At 38.0% G+C, this 18188-nt stretch overlaps 1 protein-coding gene across 1 annotated transcript; it reads left to right on the top strand.

The window, feature by feature from the left end:
• The first annotated feature begins 13674 nt into the window (after positions 1-13674).
• LOC126624270 (lysine histidine transporter-like 8) lies at positions 13675-17158 on the top strand. Its single transcript, XM_050293306.1, has 5 exons — positions 13675-14233; positions 14397-14533; positions 14917-15344; positions 16155-16286; positions 16508-17158. The coding sequence occupies exons 1-5, from the start codon at positions 13821-13823 to the stop codon at positions 16994-16996; spliced, it is 1599 nt and encodes a 532-aa protein (XP_050149263.1). The 5' UTR covers positions 13675-13820; the 3' UTR covers positions 16997-17158.
• Positions 17159-18188: the final 1030 nt, after the last annotated feature.

The raw sequence follows: 18188 nt of genomic DNA, 5'->3' as shown, positions 1-18188 counted from the left end.
TTAAAGAAGGAATCCAACTATTATCCGCCCCATCATATTGTCTACGAAATATTGTCTAGAAACATGGTCTCTTTAGCATCACCCCTACAAAATATGATCTAAAAAATGGTCACCCTCACATTTTCCTTCGGTAGTAGGAGTACAGATATTTTAGTTAGGGAGTTATTGGAAGCTATAAATAATGAAAACTTTCATCGTGTGATAAACGAAAGAACGGAAGGCGTGTGGGTAGGATGATATTGTGTCCCTCTCATGTGTAACGTAGATTTTCACCGTACAAACATTATGATTGAAACCGCTCATTTTCTTTAATTTAATATAAAGATATTCTCTGTAAAAAATAATTCAATTTAGAGATCGTTTAACCATTAAAATGCATAGACTGAGAGCCTAACGTCTCAATCTTTTAGAACCTTGACAAAAAATATGTGATCTAAATTTAGTCTGATCTAAGAATATAACACTATATTTGGATGATGAAATTTAAGATTACTAAGAAATTTCAAAATGACGAAATTTTATTCTTTAGAATTTGTGAATATTCTTGTTTGGATAACCTAATAACAATGGAATTTAAACGGAAATTTTATTTTTAAACTCCATGCGTATAAATTGGAAATGACACCTAGTTACATATAATTTAAACTTGGGAATTGGAGGTTCCAAATTCCAAATTTTTTTTTCATACCAAATTTCTATGTTTATGAATCCAAACAAGGGAATTGGTGTATGTCAATTTATAAATTCTCACTTTTATCTCCATGTTTATCTCCCTCGTCCAAACATACAGATTTATCTCACAGCATAAATTTGACCAAATAATATCAATTGTAGGTATTAACACAGCCTAAACCCTTATCTACCAATCAAAACATGCACAATATCTTCACCTAAAAGGATATGTACAGTCAATAATAACATTCTTGAGATGATAAAAAAGGAAGATAGTTTATAATATTCATCGTTCATTTCTTGAACTTTAATGTATAAAAACGTTATTAAACTAACCAACTAGTGGTTCAAAGACTCGACAGAGTAACAAAGAAATTAAAATTATAGAATTGATTAATTAGTTTTGTTTGATTCCTTCACCAATAAAATAATACAACACTGTTGACATTCCAACTACATATCAAAAGAACCATGTACATATGTGCATGTAAACATATGGCTGTCGTAATTATTCTGGTTTTAATTATCATGTACAGATACACCATATGTCACCCTTCATATCTTCCATATATATGTTTACTTCCTGTGTTCTAACGCCGAAGAATTAGGCCCAACTGAGGAACCTCCTTTCATAACAAGTCACAGACTCAAAACTTATGCCGAAAAAAAAAAATCTAAAAAAAAAAAAAAATATATATATATATATAACAGGTTGGCCTCCTAACATCGCCTAAATATCAAGCCTGTGAACATTGCACGTCGCTGTCGAAAGCATCTATGCATTATTAAACCTGCAACTAGGGTTTACTATCCTCCAGTGACCCAATATGCTTGCCAATTGCAGTATTGCAAAAAATAAAAAATTATTGTAGGGTAGCTGTGTATACAGCCGGCAAATTAGAACTTTCTTTCTTTGATGACCATATGTACTTGGCATGCAATACCATGAGACATTCATGCACCGAAAATTGCAAGGAGAGAAAAGTAATACAATTGAAATTAGATTAAAAGTGGTTAAGGACGTTGAGCAAACTGTGCACGTTGTAGTAAGTACTTAATTAGGAAGGAGACATGTATTAGCTAGTCTGAGTACGTTAGCAAACCTTGTTAATATGATGTTACGTGGACCATTTTTCTTAGGTGTAACTTAAGCAACCATGCAGAAAAGGACGACATGTAATAAACTAAGAAACAGAGAAGCTTGAGCCAAGAAACCCCATGCTAATAAGTTTTTATCAAATTTAAAACTAATATATTAAGGTCCCAAGTCTCAAACTTTTGGTTACCAACTACATTGGAATGTGATACAAGAGATATCTGCGTAGGTCCAAAGAGGTATTAGTGAAATGCTTAGGGTCTTGAAACAAATAGAGATAATAATAAGGGAGATGCTACAGAGACCATATATTAAAACTACATAATATAGTAGTTGATGGTTTGATTTCTTCTTTAAATTATTAAAAAATCAATCATCAACCGCCACATTATGGTTTACAAAATATTGTTTAAAAACATTGTCTTCCTAGCATTTTCCTAATAATAATGCCTCTGGTACTACTTTGTTTTGATAATCAACTATGTATAGTTATTCAGAAATTTTTTTAAGGTTATTTCAGACAACTCCCATTTATTTATTTAATAGAGATGATAGACCACTTTGAAATCTAAAAGCTTGTATTAGTTAAACTGACACACCCCGACCGAGATCGAGGCATGCTGGCCGTCACGTGAGGGTGACGTAGCCATATGCACAGTGTGGAAGCAATAAGGATAAGAAATATACGAATAAATAAAAACCGAAAGCTACTAAAGTGCACTAATAAACAAGAAGTGTTAGGAATGAGATACAAGAGTAGATATTCCTAATCAGAGCATAGAAAGTCTAGGTGCAGTCCAATAGGACAAGTACTCATTATACAGTACCATAAGATGTCCTACAATATTTTATTATGTCAGAACCGCCGAAATCCTCGTACGCCGCCAACAGCAAGTCTACCTAAAACCTGGAGGGGTGCAAAACAGAAAATGTGAGTGGGCAAAAACAAATGTTTTTCAAAACCATTTCATCATTAAAATGCTCTAACCCTCGCCGTAAAACATGTATAATTTTCTCAGAAATAGAATATAAACATATGCATAAATATATATATGTAAATATCTCAATTCAAATCATGTTTCTCATAATCATATTCATAAGTATGCCATGCCAAAACATAAAAATATAATAAGTAACTCAGGTGAGAATAAATTCATGGAAAATAACATATTAGTCGAACCCTGGTAGAAGTCTGTACGGCTGAATTCATAGCTCATTATTTAATCTAGCCGGAGTCACTACAATGACCTATACAACACTACACTGCACATAAGTCAGAACTACTAAAAGGGTCTGTACGACAAGACTAGGTGTAATATAATTATGCTCAATACTACGCTCTCATGATAGCTGGGCGATAAATCGCTAGTCACCTACGAGTCGGAACCACCTATGATGATCTGTACGATAAGACTGAGTGTAATATAATTATACTCAATACTACGCTCTCATGATAGCTGGGCCATAAATCGCTGGTCACCTACGAGTTGGAACCACCTATGATGGTCTGTACGACAAGACTGTGCACCTAAATTGGATCTAATGTGAGCATATGGTGCGGGAGGTGACATTATAAATAGGCATGTGCCACATCTCTGGCTAAATCACAATCACCCTAGGTGCAGGTTTATGAGCTCAAAGTTGCTTAATCACATGTCACATTATCGATAATTCACATAACAAGACATAACTCACCTGGTACTTACCTGAGCGTCCACAACACCACAATTATATATATATATATATATATATGCAAACAATTCAACTCATTGTTTAAGAATAGGCATGGCATTTTCAAAGCATAAATCATTTAAATGCATTTTCTGGGAAAAACATCAAGTGTATACATATATACTTAAAACCAAAAACCCACTCACTGGTATGTCGAAGGGTCGTAGCCCCTGAGTCGCTCTTGACTATGCTCGTCCTCGGGATAATTCGTGTTCCCTCAAATATTTCAACACCAATTTAAGATGTCTAACATGCTCTGCTATAGTCTTAGAGTATATCAGAATGTCATCAATAAAGACAATGGCAAACCTGTCCAAATACGGCTGGAATACCTGATTCATTAAATCCATAAAAGCTGCTGGTGCATTAGTTAACCCGAATGGCATCACAAGAAACTCATAATGACCATATCGAGTCCTGAATGCGATCTTAGGGACATCTTCACTTCTAATCTTCAACTGGTAGTAACCAGACCTCAAGTCAATTTTAGAGAATACACAGGCACCTCAGAGTTGATCAAACAAATCATCTATATGGGGTAACGGATAACAGTTCTTAATTGTTACCAATTCAATTGCTTGTAATCAATACACAGCCTCAAGGTTCCGTCTTTCTTCCTCACAAATAAGACTGGAGCTCCCCAAGGTGAAGTACTAGGCTGAATAAAACCTTTATCCATTAATTCTTGTAATTGAACTTTCAATTCTCTTAATTCAGCATGAGCCATTCTATAAGGAGTCAAAGATTTATGATTCATACCTGGAAGCAAATCAATAACGAACTCCACATCTCTATCTGGCGGAAATTCGGGCAAATCATCAGGGAACATATCCGGAAAATGCCTGACCACACGCACATCTTCCACACTACTAGGAGCATCATCATGCAATACTACATGAGCCAAATATCCCTGACAACCTTCCGACAATAATCTTTTGGCTTTCATGGCATAAATAATACTATGCCTCACCCCGCACAGTTCTCCTACAAATGTAACTTCAGGTAATCCAGGACGATGAAACGTGACTGTCTTACCATAAAAATCTATTTTGGCACGATTATAGTGCAACCAATCAGTGCCCAAAATCACATCAAAATCCACAATGTCCAACGACATAAGATTAGCTGGCATAACAACATCATCCACCATCACTAGACATCATGGATACACCCGATCCACAAAACATCTATCTCCTCTAGGCATAGAAAACTCTAAATCATATCCTAGAGGTGTAGGATGAGGTTGCGTCAAATGAGCAAATGTATGAGAAATAACAGAATGTGTAGCACCACAGTCAATCAATACTCTAGCAAAACGACCAAGAATATTTAACTTACCCAAGATTAAATCAGGATTGTTATGAGCATCTTGCAGTGTCATGTTATGGATACGTCCCTAACTCTGCTGTCGTCCACCATGACCTCTGTTAGCATGAACACCTCGTCCCTGTCTTGGCTGACCAGGCTGCCTTGAAGATCTTGCACTGCTAGCAGCAATCTCTACCTGCTGGGGCTGTCCCCCCTGATACCACTGGGATCCACCTGCTGAATATGGCTGATATGGTTGATATGGCATAGAACCTCCCTGATACTGAGGGTAACCACCCTGATAATAAGGATCCTGTGAGTACTGATACTGCCATGTAGCATAAGGAACGGCATCGCCCTGATAATGACAAACACCTCCACGACCAGACTGGCCATAACCACTAGATCCTGAAGCTTGCTGGGTTGGTGCAGGTGGTGGTAAGGGAGGTTGTTGAGGCCTCTGTTGATTCTGAGGGCAATGAATAGCCCTATGCTCCATCTGTCCATAAGTATAGCATGCACTGCTGCCTCTCCTACACTCTCCAAAATGCCTATTATTACACATGCGGCATAAAAAAGCACCTGAACCACCAAAGTCCCTCTGTCTCTGAAATCTTGGTCCTCCAAAGAATCTACCACCTCTCCTCTGTACATTAGAGCTCAAACCTCCACTAGAAGAGCTAGAACTAACACCACTTCTCTTAAAGTTCTGGGTCTTACGAGGTCCCTAAGATGCTTGACCTTTACCTTTATCATCTCGCCTTTGGTTCACATTCTTTTCTTCTTCATCTTCACTTTCACTTGGCATGTTCTCGGAGTCCTCAATCCGTAGTAAAACCTTATAAAACTCCTGGTAAGTGGCATAGGGAGTCGATGTCGCTATAGAACGCCATTTCTTCTTAGTACCCAACCTGAAACGATGAAGCATCTCAACCAGATTAACTGCAACCTCTAGATCATATCGAGACAAATAAGTGAACTTCCTGTAATACTCATTCGTTGACATCTTTCCTTGCTTCAGATGCGTAAACTCTTGTTTCTTGCGATCAATGTACTCAGGAGGAATGAACCTTTTCCGAAACAACTGTTTAAACACTTCCCAATCGGCTACTACCTCTGGTGGCATCTGATATGACTCCTGTCTCCACCAGGATGCAGGCTCCGGACCTAAAAACCAGGTAGTCGTCTCGACCCACCTATCAGGAGAAAGGTTTCCCTGACTCTGCATCACAAGGAAAGTCTTCTCAACATGATTAAGCCATTTCTCCGCTCTTTCATGTCATTCATTTCCCATGAAGTGATTCAACTTCAGATTGTACACAGTTTCAAGAGGTGTCCTCTGAGGAGGACAAAGAGAAGACTGAATGGCATTAGCTATAACTTCCCCTAATTGAGCAATATCAAGGAAACTAAGCTCAGCTGAATGACGTGGTTCTCTACAAGGCGGCATAGTTCTGACAGAAGACATCACAATGATTAGATCATTCACAAGATATACATGACTGCTAAACCTAGGCTCTGATACCAAACTGACACACCCCGACTGAGATCGAGGCATGTTAGCCGTCACGTGAGGGTGACGTAGCCATGTGCACAGTGCGGAAGCAATAAGGATAAGAAATATATGAATAAATAAAAACCGAAAGCTACTAAAGTGCACTAATAAACAGGAAGTGTTAGGAGTGAGATACAAAGGTAAATACTCCTAATCAGAGCATAGAAAGTCTAGGTGCAGTCCAGTAGGACAAGTACTCATTATACAGTACCAGAAGATGTCCAACAATATTTTATTATGTCAGAACCGTCGAAATCCTCGTACGCCACCAACAAAAAGTCTACCTAAAACCTGGAGGGGCACAAAACAGAAAATGTGAGTGGGTAAAAACAAATGTTTTTCAAAACCATTTCATCATTAAAATGCTCTAACCCATCGCCGTAAAACATGTATAATTTTCTCATAAATACAATATAAACATATGCATAAATATATATATATATATATATATATGTAAATATCTCAATTCAAATCATGCTTCTCATAATCATATTCATAAGTATGCCATGCCAAAAAATAAAAATAGAATAAGTAACTCAGGTGAGAATAAATTCATGGAAAATAACATATTAGTCGGAACCTCTGTAGAAGTCTGTACGACTGAATTCATAGCTCATTATTCAATATAGCCGAAGTCACTACAATGACCTATACGGCACTACACTGCACATAAGTCAGAACCACTAAAAGGGTATGTACGACAAGACTGGGTGTAATATAATTATGCTCAATACTACGCTCTCATAATAGCTGGGCGATAAATCGCTAGTCACCTACGAGTCGGAACCACCTATGATGGTCTATACGACAAGACTGGGTGTAATATAATTATGCTCAATACTACGCTCTCATGATAGCTGGGCCATAAATCGCTAGTCACCTACGAGTCGGAACCACCTATGATGATCTCTACGACAAGACTGTGCACCTAAATTGGATCCAATGTGAGCATATGGTGCGGGAGGTGACATTATAAACAGGCATTTGCCACATCTCTGGCTAAATCACAATCACCCTAGGTGCAGGTTTATGAGCTCAAAGTTGCTTAATCACATGTCACATTATCGATAATTCACATAACAAGACATAACTCACCTGGTACTTACCTGAGGGTCCACAACACCATATATATATATATATGTGTGTGTGTGTGTGTGTGTGTGTGTGTGTGTGTGTGCAAACAATTCAACTCATCGTTTAAGCATTATTCAATAGGCATGGCATTTTCAAAGCATAAATCATTTAAATGCATTTTCTGGGAAAAACATCAAGCATATACATATATACTTAAAACCAATAGCCCACTCACTGGTATGTCGAAGGGTCGTAGACCTCAAGTCGCCCTTGACTGCGCTCGTCCTCGGGATAAGTCTCCCTTATATACGAAACAACTATAAAAACGTTAATTTAAAGCACATAACCAATACTAGCTAATAACTTCTCGTACATTGCTCAAATGGGATGTTTGAATATACCAATGTGATCTACACAACCTCACGAACATCCCCATATTTTTAGAAAAAATTTTCAACCACCCACGCGCCGCCTACGCGTAGGCACACTGACGGTAATCCTAACGGCGTTAGGGAATATTCCGTCTAAAAGCAAGCATATTCCGTTAATTATTAACGGCGTCATCTAATGCCATTAGAATATTTCGTCAAAACTGACGAAATATGCCTTCATCTTCTCCGACGATTCGCCAGACGCCGGTGACTTCGCCGGTTTCTGGGTTTTATTTTAAAACCTTATATCTCTCTTGATTTAACACCAAACTTCATGAAACTTGGACCATTTTGAAGATCTCACCAAGACGAACAAAACCATAATTGAGTTGAGCCTTGAAACCACCAGAAACCCGCCGGAAAAAGCCTCGATATTCCGGCAATTCTTAAAACTCGTCGTTCTCAATAGTCCGACGTCCAAAATCTTCCAACGAACCACTCCTGGCCTTGTGAGGACCTCCTTAAGCTACCTATAAGCTTGAAATCCCCAAAAACACATGATTTTACGATTGTATAAATAGTGACATAAATCGGGTTAGGGTTTTCACGAGTTTTCGAAGAAGTTCGTACCTAAAAATGGCACCATTCAACTCGTATGAACCTCAGGAACACAATGGTGTCCTCTGAACCCTCGATCTGCGCGTGAAAGGTTGGTTTTGGAGTTCGTCCATATGTTTTGTACGGATTTTCTGAAAAATCCGAGAGGAAGGAAAGAGAGAATGCACGGGAGAAAGAGAGAGAGAGGAAGAGTTTGTGTGTGAGTGGTCCACATGGGTCACCAACCAAAACCACAAAAACTAAGTTCTAATTTGGTCCAAAAATTAAGGAAAAATATAAGTTTGGACCACCACTAACATGCATAATACACACCACAACACTGACGTCCAAGGGTAAAATAGTCAACTCACTTCATCGATAATTTATTTCGGGACAGACTGTGACATAAACTCCCATGTTAATGAGCCTAATGTACTTTTTTAATAGGTCATCATAAGTTTTTGAAATGAACGTGACATTTTTTTTACTAGCCATAGTTTTTAGGTTCATACCAAAAAGAAGTAGAGAACTTGTGAAAAGATGGTCAAAAGTTCAAACCAATTTATTTCACACACACACACACACACACACACACACACACACACACATATATATATATATATATATATATATATATATATATATATTCGTATGAAAATAAATAAAATAATTTGTAAAAAGGAGATCTCAAGTCTGAAATAATTATGAACACAAACATTTTGAATGGAAAATTTTACAAAGTTAGGATGATAGTTTCAAAAAATTAATATGACAAATCGCTTAATATAGAAGTGTGCTATTTACACACCCTTTTTTACTTCTCACACACTCTTCTAATTTTCGATCATCGGATCGAGTGAAATGAAGAAGATCAAATGATAGAAATTAACAAAAATGTGTTAGAAGTTAAAAAAAAATAAGTGTGTGAATAGCACATCCCTTAATATATTAGTTCACATTACATTTCAAAAAATTTCTTTAATTATGTCTTGAAGTAGAAAACTTAACAGCTAGGGACCATGGCTATACTTACCTTAGGATTCAAGGCACATAATGCAATGAAACTGGGGCCCCGTCCCTAAATATTATAGTATTTTATAATTTTAGAATGTGAAATTACGAAAAATGCCCTTCGAGGCAAAAACGTTGACTTTTGTTGACTGTCTTATTTGTCATGTAAGATCTGTTTCCTTGGCGTATTCTTGTAGTACTTGTCGCTACTAACGTGTGGGCGCAAGCGGAATCGAATTTGGAGTTATGATGAACGTTTTACAGAATCACGAATGTGATGGGCAATTTGGTAATTTTACTTAGGAAGATATTTTGTGTGTGTTGTTTTGTGAGCCGTGGGGCCTACACCTCAATTCCCATTCTTCCCTATGTCATCCCCCCAATCTCTGGAACTCTCTCTCTCTCTTTCCCTTTCTTTCTCTTCTTTCCTCCCCAAGTGAACACTCTCGAACTCTCTCCCTCCTTGTCTCCCTCCTCTCATCTCAAAACTTTCTCCACCTCGAGTCACCCTACACCAGCGAGACTATGATACTCTAACTTCATCATCACTAGCCATTCATGCGACCTAAGATGATGGGACAAGCCCTAAGCTCGCTGGTCTTTTTCCCCTACACGTTGACTCACTATTCATCATCTCCGGCGACCTCTCACCGTTGTCGACATAGGTAAGCTTCGAAAACATTCTAAACCTTATCCTCTTATTCTCATTATTCATTTTGTATCGTGTTTGGGTGTTTTGAATGACGGTATCGCACAAAAACAGCTAGAGGAAAGTTCCCCCAGATTTTTGACGAAAAACCTGACTTTTGCAGGCATTTTCCTGCCAATCCTGACCTCAGCTTAACCTCATTTTGGTATGGCCATGTTCCTGATCTCCTAAGCTTCAATTTGACTTTTATTTCATGAAAAATAGTTAAGAATCGAGCTCCAACGGAGATTGGGAAGTTTCCCGGCCAAAATCCCAGGTCCAACCTTCTTCTTCATTGGGTTCAGTGACCCATGAACCTAACTAGGTCGACCCAACCCGCAACCCAAAATTGGCCCAAACCCATAATCGATTAACCTTAACCCAAACCCAACCCAGCAGATCCGACCTTAACCCAAACCCAGCTTCCTGGGCCGATATATGGCCCAAACCCAGCTTCCTGAGTCGATATATGGCCCGTGCATGGAGCACACGCGCCTCCGCTAGAGGTATTGTACTCCGCTGACGTCCACGGCGGCGCCAGCGACTTTTTCTGCAACTTATCTCAGCACGTGGCGATGCGTGCAGTGGTTAGTGGTCTTCCGAGCAGCCGCCCCGTGGCTACGCATCGGGGAACTCGAGGTCTCTCCTTAGGTTTTTTCGACGTGCCAAATCCAAATCCGCAGTCTGTTTTCTTAAATTTGATCATTTTAGTAGAGTTTCATTAAATTGCTTCTATTTCTGCTTAGGTGCGTCAGTGGGAAGCGACATCATCCTTTCTAGTTCGAGAGGCTCCCCGGCAATAGAATGCCGTGAGTGGACCCTTTCTTAAATTGCATATTTTTATAAAATATTAGGTTCGCATGCATTGCATATTTCATGAATTATGCATGTTTTATATCATGTTTTACGGATTTATATATTTATGGTTATGGAGAATTTATTAAATATTTATCATTTATCAAATTTAGGTTTTACAAAACGTCGTGAATTATTGTATTTTCGTATATGTGATTCTGTGGATTTACGAATATGATTTATCATGGAATTATGAGATGAGGCTTTGAGCTTTTGACATTCAGATTTGATATGAGATTTTGAGATATGTTTTCGTTGCTTATCTAGTGGGATATCATACAGCACATCCACACAACACGGGTATGTAGACATATATCGCCATAGGACACAATTGAGGATATTTATGCCATACCCCCAACTTCATTGGTAAAACCAATGTCGGACAACTTCACTAGCCACGACTAGTGTCGGTGTAAGATGCTATATGTATATGTTTCTTCTCTGGTGTAACTCAGAGCCATACAGCTTCATTTTTGGGTGATGAGGCCTACCTTGTTTCTTCACTAGCATAACCCAGTGTCATACAGCTTCACCTTTGGGTGATGGATAGGTTATGCCTTTGGGTGATTATAATACCCCTAGTGAGTACATCATTGATGAAATTTATGGATTTGCCTTCGGGCGGCGATAACACCATTATTGAGCATTGTTTTACGCGTACATGTTTTACTTTTTATGGCATGCTAGAGTTTTCAGGAAACGTACTATGTAGTACTATATATATATATATATATATATGTTTTCAAAACAAGGGGTTAGTATGTTCATAAAGAAAATGGTTTTCTTATTATTAGTACCATTATTATAAACTTTGGTCCACTCACTCTTTTGGTTTTGCGCCCCTTTCAAGATTTAGATTCCAGGCACACGATCCCGGCATTAGGGTATTTTTGTTTCGGCATCTTCGAGTCTCCTTTGTGTAGGACCCTTCCTCGATTCGTACCTTTTTATAATAAATTTTTCACATTATTCTTGGTTAGTTGTATGCTTTGAAAACGGTTTTGCATTAGTATATTTCTTTCTGATCACATATTTTAATTTGTATGCATGTTAAAAATGGCTTCGTCAACCTCAGGTATCGGCCAGCACGTGCCTATCCTGGTATTTTGGTATATCAGGATTAGGGCGTGTCAGTTTGGTATCAGAGCATGGTTTGTTTAGAGCATACTTAGGATATTCTCCTACTCTAGTGGTGCGTCGGCCTTGATATCATTTGCATGTCACGGCTTCTGTTTATTGATGTCCTTCGACAGGGTTGTGCAATCCTCATTCTGCTTGAATAGTCACATCCTATTTGAAGCTTAAGAAATTCATGTTGGGATTATGCCTCAAGTTCGAATTAACTGATTGACGAATGACTTTCAACATCAGACCGATACTCTGCGTTATGCATTCCCTAGGAATAGCAGGCAGAGTCGGTTTTACATAAAAGTGACGTGAATTAGAAGAAACCTTAGTGGGATGAAGACTAGTTGGGATTAGTTGAAGATTGGAAACGATGATGGTCCTTTGCGACATGTGTTCCTTAGGAATGGTGGCAGATGCATACCTATTGGGAAATCACTTATGACATCCAAATTTAGCGTTGGAGAAAATTAAGGAAGCACCAGTTGTAGGTGAAGTTAGTAGGTATCTGTAGGGTAGACCGAATTAGTTTCCTCGGATTTGTTGGTTCCACTAAGGGAATTTGTGTGGATCCTCAAGAAATTTCTCAACGATTGTTTCACTGATAATATCCTTGTCTACTCCAACCACGAGGTTAGTTTATTAAACATCAACATCTAGTTTTATACCGAATTCCTCAAATGTCGACATTTCTTAAATTTAGTACCTCTCTTGGGAAAAGTGAGCGTGGTAGAAGATATCCTTACCAAATCCAAAGTTGTGATAGTTGGAAATCGAAAATCCTCTCAAGGGTCGTGAATTACGAAATACCATTGGTCTTGTTGACTTCTATTGACAGTTGCCATTGATTCTTTGACCATAACCTAAACCCTCATCTTCGGCTTGGAAACAATTTAGTTTTGTTCGAGATGTTGTCTCACTCTACCATTGTTTTTACACTCTTCGATGACACCAATAAATTTCAAATCCGACGGTGATGTCTACTGAATGATTTGATGTGCGCTGATGCAGCATGATCGAGTAACGTTTGTGTCTCTTGACGGTTGGACGTTGAAATACACTGTAAAGTTAAACTTATATACAAAAGTGTCCCGCAAATAAAATTATTCGAGAAATCTCTAAAATGAAGCTTAAGTGAAGATAATGGTATGTCTGTGGGCGTTCTACAGATTTTTGGTTCACTATGGCTTACATTAGCCAACAAGGACCTGAGGCTTAATGTTTTGGTCCAAGAATTAACAAAACGAACGAAACATAGACCTAGTCCAAGTTAAGAGGATAAAAAGATAAGAGCATATTAATCATGATAAACAAGTCAGCAGTTGGCTGGCCCTCTCAGTTTACATCTTGACCCAAAATTTAAGACAGCATGATATGACCATACAGTGAAATATACCTAATAATTAATATACTATGGCCGCCAACGTATAGTTTTAATTATAAGGTTGTTAGTTGCTTGTTATATAAACATTAATCTTGTCGTATCTTTTTCCAGTGGATGAGAGCAATGATTAGTACCCAAATATAAACTAATATTAGTCAAAAAACTTGTACTGAATTCTATTCAATTCCAGCTGTGTACAGTAGTACCAAAATTTATCCAATGACTCGTTGGATGGAGGTCTCTATATATAGAGACCAGAGTACTAGTTAATGTAAGTGGCTAGCTATATTTTTGGTGAGAAATTAAGGGAGAGGAGAAGCTAGAAGAGCTAGCAAGTGAGTTCTTGAAACAAAATGTCTGAAACGGGAGGCAGTGAGATAACAACAGCCCCAATAACACCGCAGCCGCCTACACCACCCACAGAAGATCCTCCGGCGTCTATGTCTCGAGCAGCATCTGCGGCTAGGGTACCACCACTGCTGATCCCGGCTCCAACCGCCACGACCACCACCGGTGGCGGTGACCAGATAACATTAAAAACCCCAAAAGCTTTAACTCCGAAATCTCGTACTCCACGGTTCATGACACCAATAGGAAGCCCCATTAGGAGGGCTCTCCACCTCACAAGGCTTGACCCTCAGGATGCTTGGCTTCCAATCACTGAGTCTAGAAACGGTAACGCTTACTATGCTGCTTTCCATACTCTCTGCTCTGGCATTGGAATTCAATCTCTTGTTCTTCCTGTGGCCTTCACTTATCTTGGGTGGTAAGTCAACAATGTATATGTTATGAAAAAATTTCAATTCATTTAACACCTTTTTTTTTTCAATTAAATTAATAAATAAAAATTTGATAACTTAATAATATTACTTTTCAGTGTCCTGTATTATGGTACTTTCTTAAATATTTGTTTTGGTTAATTACCGCAGGACATGGGGTGTTATATGCATGACTTTGGCATTCATATGGCAACTGTATACTTTATACTTGCTGGTCCAGCTTCATGAATCTCCTAAAACAGGCATACGTTTTTGTAGATACATTCAACTGTGCAATGCAACTTTTGGTAAGAACTACCGTTTGATATGTTTAAGCTAAATGCACAATGTTCGGAAGTGCTTACACGTAAAAAAAAACGCTTTTAATCAGTAGTGTTTTATATAAAGCTAATAAAATTTTGCTCTATATTCAACTAGGAATTGTTTGTGAGGAAGCATAAAAAAGTGATCTCTAAACTCTAAAAGCACTTTTGTCTATTTCTGCCAAACACGTAAGAACACATTTTCAAATAATTTAATATTATTTTGGTTTTGGTTCAAAAAATTAGTCTCCCTAACATTACCCTTCCAAAATTACTCCCAAACAGGTCAAGCACTAAGAAATTTTACAACCCCAATATATATTCAGAAGTAACTTTTCCTAAACCATCCAATTTTCTCTCTTTATCAGGCGAGAAGATATCAAAGTTCTTAGCCTTGTTCCCGATTTTGTACCTATCTGGCGGCACGTGTGTGGCACTGATCGTCCTTGGAGGAGCAACATCAAAGTCGTTCTTCCAAATTGTGTGTGGAGCTACATGCACTGCAAAGCCATTGACACCAGCAGAGTGGTACTTGGTGTTTACATGTGCCGCAGCGATCCTGTCTCAGCTGCCGAACTTGAACTCCATCGCTGGAGTGTCTCTTGTTGGTGCCATAACAGCTATTGGCTACTGCACAATCATATGGGTTGTGTCTGTGGATAAGGGTAGACTTCCTAATGTGTCTTATGATCCCTTGAAATCCAACAAAAAATTCATTCACTTTTTTGATGTTCTAAATGCACTTGGAATGATTGCCTTTGCCTTCAGAGGCCACAACCTTATACTTGAGATTCAGGTATGTCCATTAATCTCACAATTTCAAGTGTATAGTAGTGTTATTAATTAGTACTCTTGTTAAACATTTCAGATATATATGACTGTTTGTCTGTGAAACATGATTAATTTAGTGTCCTCTTTCAAATTTATATCTTATTTTGACATTTTTAATAAAATCACTATTGTTTCGCTTCAAAATAAAGAAAATTGATTTAGAACTCGACTCAATCATTTTTCTACTTAATTAATAATTACTATTTGTTTTAGTAGTATAGAGTTTCCACTTTGTAGAAGATGTTGAGTTCATACATCATATAAGAGAGTTTTTTGGAAGAAAAAAAAAATCGTATAAAAAGTTCATAAGATTCATGATACATTGCGGGACCTATACATCTCATGACGAGAGAGGGTGGATACAAAGAATTGGAAGTTCCTAGCATTTATTCTTTTGGTTCAATATATTTTAAAATAGTATATACTAATTAGTCTAGAGTCAAACAAGTGGATATGTTTAAATTTCTTTTGTTCCAAATCTTCCTAGTGTACCCATGTGAACAAATTATTCTAAGTCATGATCATCCAACTTTTAAGTTAATAGCAAACTTATATGGTGTGGTGATGAAACTTCAACTTCAGTTGATTTTTTTTGAAGCAAATGATATGCCAAATATTTTGCAAATATAAAATAACGGACAAGCAATGTCTTTACTGATGTTCATATATGTTATGCTGACTTTGAACCAATGATGTTGAAACTGCAACTTGATCGAATAGGAGTTCTGACTAATTTTCACTTGCCTTCTAATTGAGGTTTTCTCTTCCATTACAGTCCACAATGCCATCCAATGAAAAACATCCATCACGCGTGCCAATGTGGAGGGGTGTCCTAATTTCATACACTCTCGTAGCAATGTGCCTTTTCCCCCTTGCAATTGGAGGCTACTGGGCATATGGTCAAAAGGTACCGTATCTAACTTATCTAAGCTCAACTTCATTATTTGTCTAAAAACAAACTGTTCAAACATATGACATTTAATTTTCTCTCGTCTACCATGTTATATTACCAGATTATTCATTCGAATAATTAAAATTAAAAGTCTAACAACACATATATAATATGTCAAATATTTAATACAAGAAGTTAACTAATTGTGACAATACTAATATGCATTCGGTTTACAGATACCACATCAAGGAGGCATGTTTGCAGCCTTGTTCGGCTTCCATATGCGTGACACATCCCGATTGGTTCTAGGACTAGCAAGTTTGTTTGTCGTAGTCAATGCTTTGAGCTCGTTCCAGATCTATGGCATGCCGATGTTCGACGAGATGGAGTCACATTACACTAGGAGGTTTAAGAAGGCAGCTCCATGGTGGCTTAGGGCTATCATGAGAGCTATGTTTACTTATGGATGCTACTTCATAGCTGTGGCCATACCCTTCTTGGGAAGCATAGCTGGTTTGCTAGGAGGGATTTCATTGCCAGTGACATTAGCTTATCCATGTTTCATGTGGCTAAAGATGAAGAAGCCCAAGAAGTACGGTCTAAGTTGGTGGGTAAATTGGGTATTAGGGGTTGTGGGAATACTTCTGAGTATACTGTTGATTGCTGCTGGTGTTTATGTTGTAATTGACACTGGTATTACGGTGAGCTTTTTCAAGCCTCAGTGATTCAAAAGCAATGTCAACTGATGATATGTTGTGTCCACTATTGTAAACTGTAGTAACTTATTATTTTCTCTTGAGCCAAAAGCTTAAGTGGCTAGCATACGTAGGTTTGGTGTGGATGTTTAAAACAGAAATGAATATTACAGTGAATTTGTTTGCACATAATCGAGGCCAATGCACACTACTTACGTATTTGGAAATTTGGGCATAATTATTTTTTACAAACTAAACCCGAATTGGTAAATTTCACTAGTGTCCAATTTCGCCGTCTTTGAGTCAAAAATAAAAAATTATGGCATAAGCATTTTCTTTTTTAGTTACATTAAAAAAATCGAATTCTGAATCCTAACCTATTACCACTTGAGCCAACTCCGAGAACTTGTTCGATTAGCATGTTTAATCAATGAGATCCTCATACCGATACACGAGACGTGAAACAAAATTCCAACGGTGGCTTCTTACTCCACCCAACAAGTTGTTATGGCTCATAATCTGTTGGCGTGGAGGATCTTAACTAGGGTTTTGAACCTTTGGGATTTTGGTTGCTGCCAACCTCATCTAAACAGAATTCGATTAACTTTTTTAACCAAAAGAAGCTGCTCTAGTTATGAAAGATGAGAACTACATAAACTTATAAAATCACTAATCCAAGGACATATTGTAATCATCTTCATATAGGCACACCATCACTAACCCTTCTTTTCTTTGTTGAGATTTTCTTTTCTTATTGGGTTTGAACATCATCTTCAAACAAGGAAAGAGATCCTCTCCGGATTCCTTCCTCCTAATCCACCAAGTCCGAGGATCCGGGCCATTGAAATTTGATCCAATACATGATTGGCAGCATTTGCGCTTCCAAGACTTTAAGTCTGTGAATGAATATAATTATGAAGTTTGTCGAATCCAATCACTTCTCAAGCTTTGTAATGAAACTTTAACCGAAGAGGATCTCCTGGAGAATACATATTCGACCTTCTCTGCTACTAACATTGTCCTGCAGCAACAATATAGAGCTCAGAAGTTCACTAAGTTTTCGGACTTGATCTCTGTTTTACTTCTCGCTGAAAAGCAGAATCAGCTATTGATGAAGAATCATCAAGCTCGGCCTACTGGGGCAACTGATGTGCCTAAAGCACACTATAGCACAAACCAACGCCCAAAACACCACAAGTGGTGTGGTAGGGGCGGCCAAAAG

Source organism: Malus sylvestris, chromosome 5 (assembly GCF_916048215.2).
Source record: "Malus sylvestris chromosome 5, drMalSylv7.2, whole genome shotgun sequence".
Lineage (NCBI taxonomy): Eukaryota > Viridiplantae > Streptophyta > Magnoliopsida > Rosales > Rosaceae > Malus > Malus sylvestris.
This window is presented reverse-complemented; position numbering and strand designations above follow the sequence as displayed.

Excerpts from the sequence above, each read along its gene's own strand:
- LOC126624270 (XM_050293306.1), top strand. The coding sequence starts at position 13,821 with ATGTCTGAAACGGGAGGCAGTGAGATAACAACAGCCCCAATAACACCG. Across the intron at positions 14,534-14,916 it reads ACTGTGCAATGCAACTTTTG|GCGAGAAGATATCAAAGTTC; the intron begins GTAAGAACTACC and ends TCTCTTTATCAG. Across the intron at positions 16,287-16,507 it reads ACTGGGCATATGGTCAAAAG|ATACCACATCAAGGAGGCAT; the intron begins GTACCGTATCTA and ends TTCGGTTTACAG.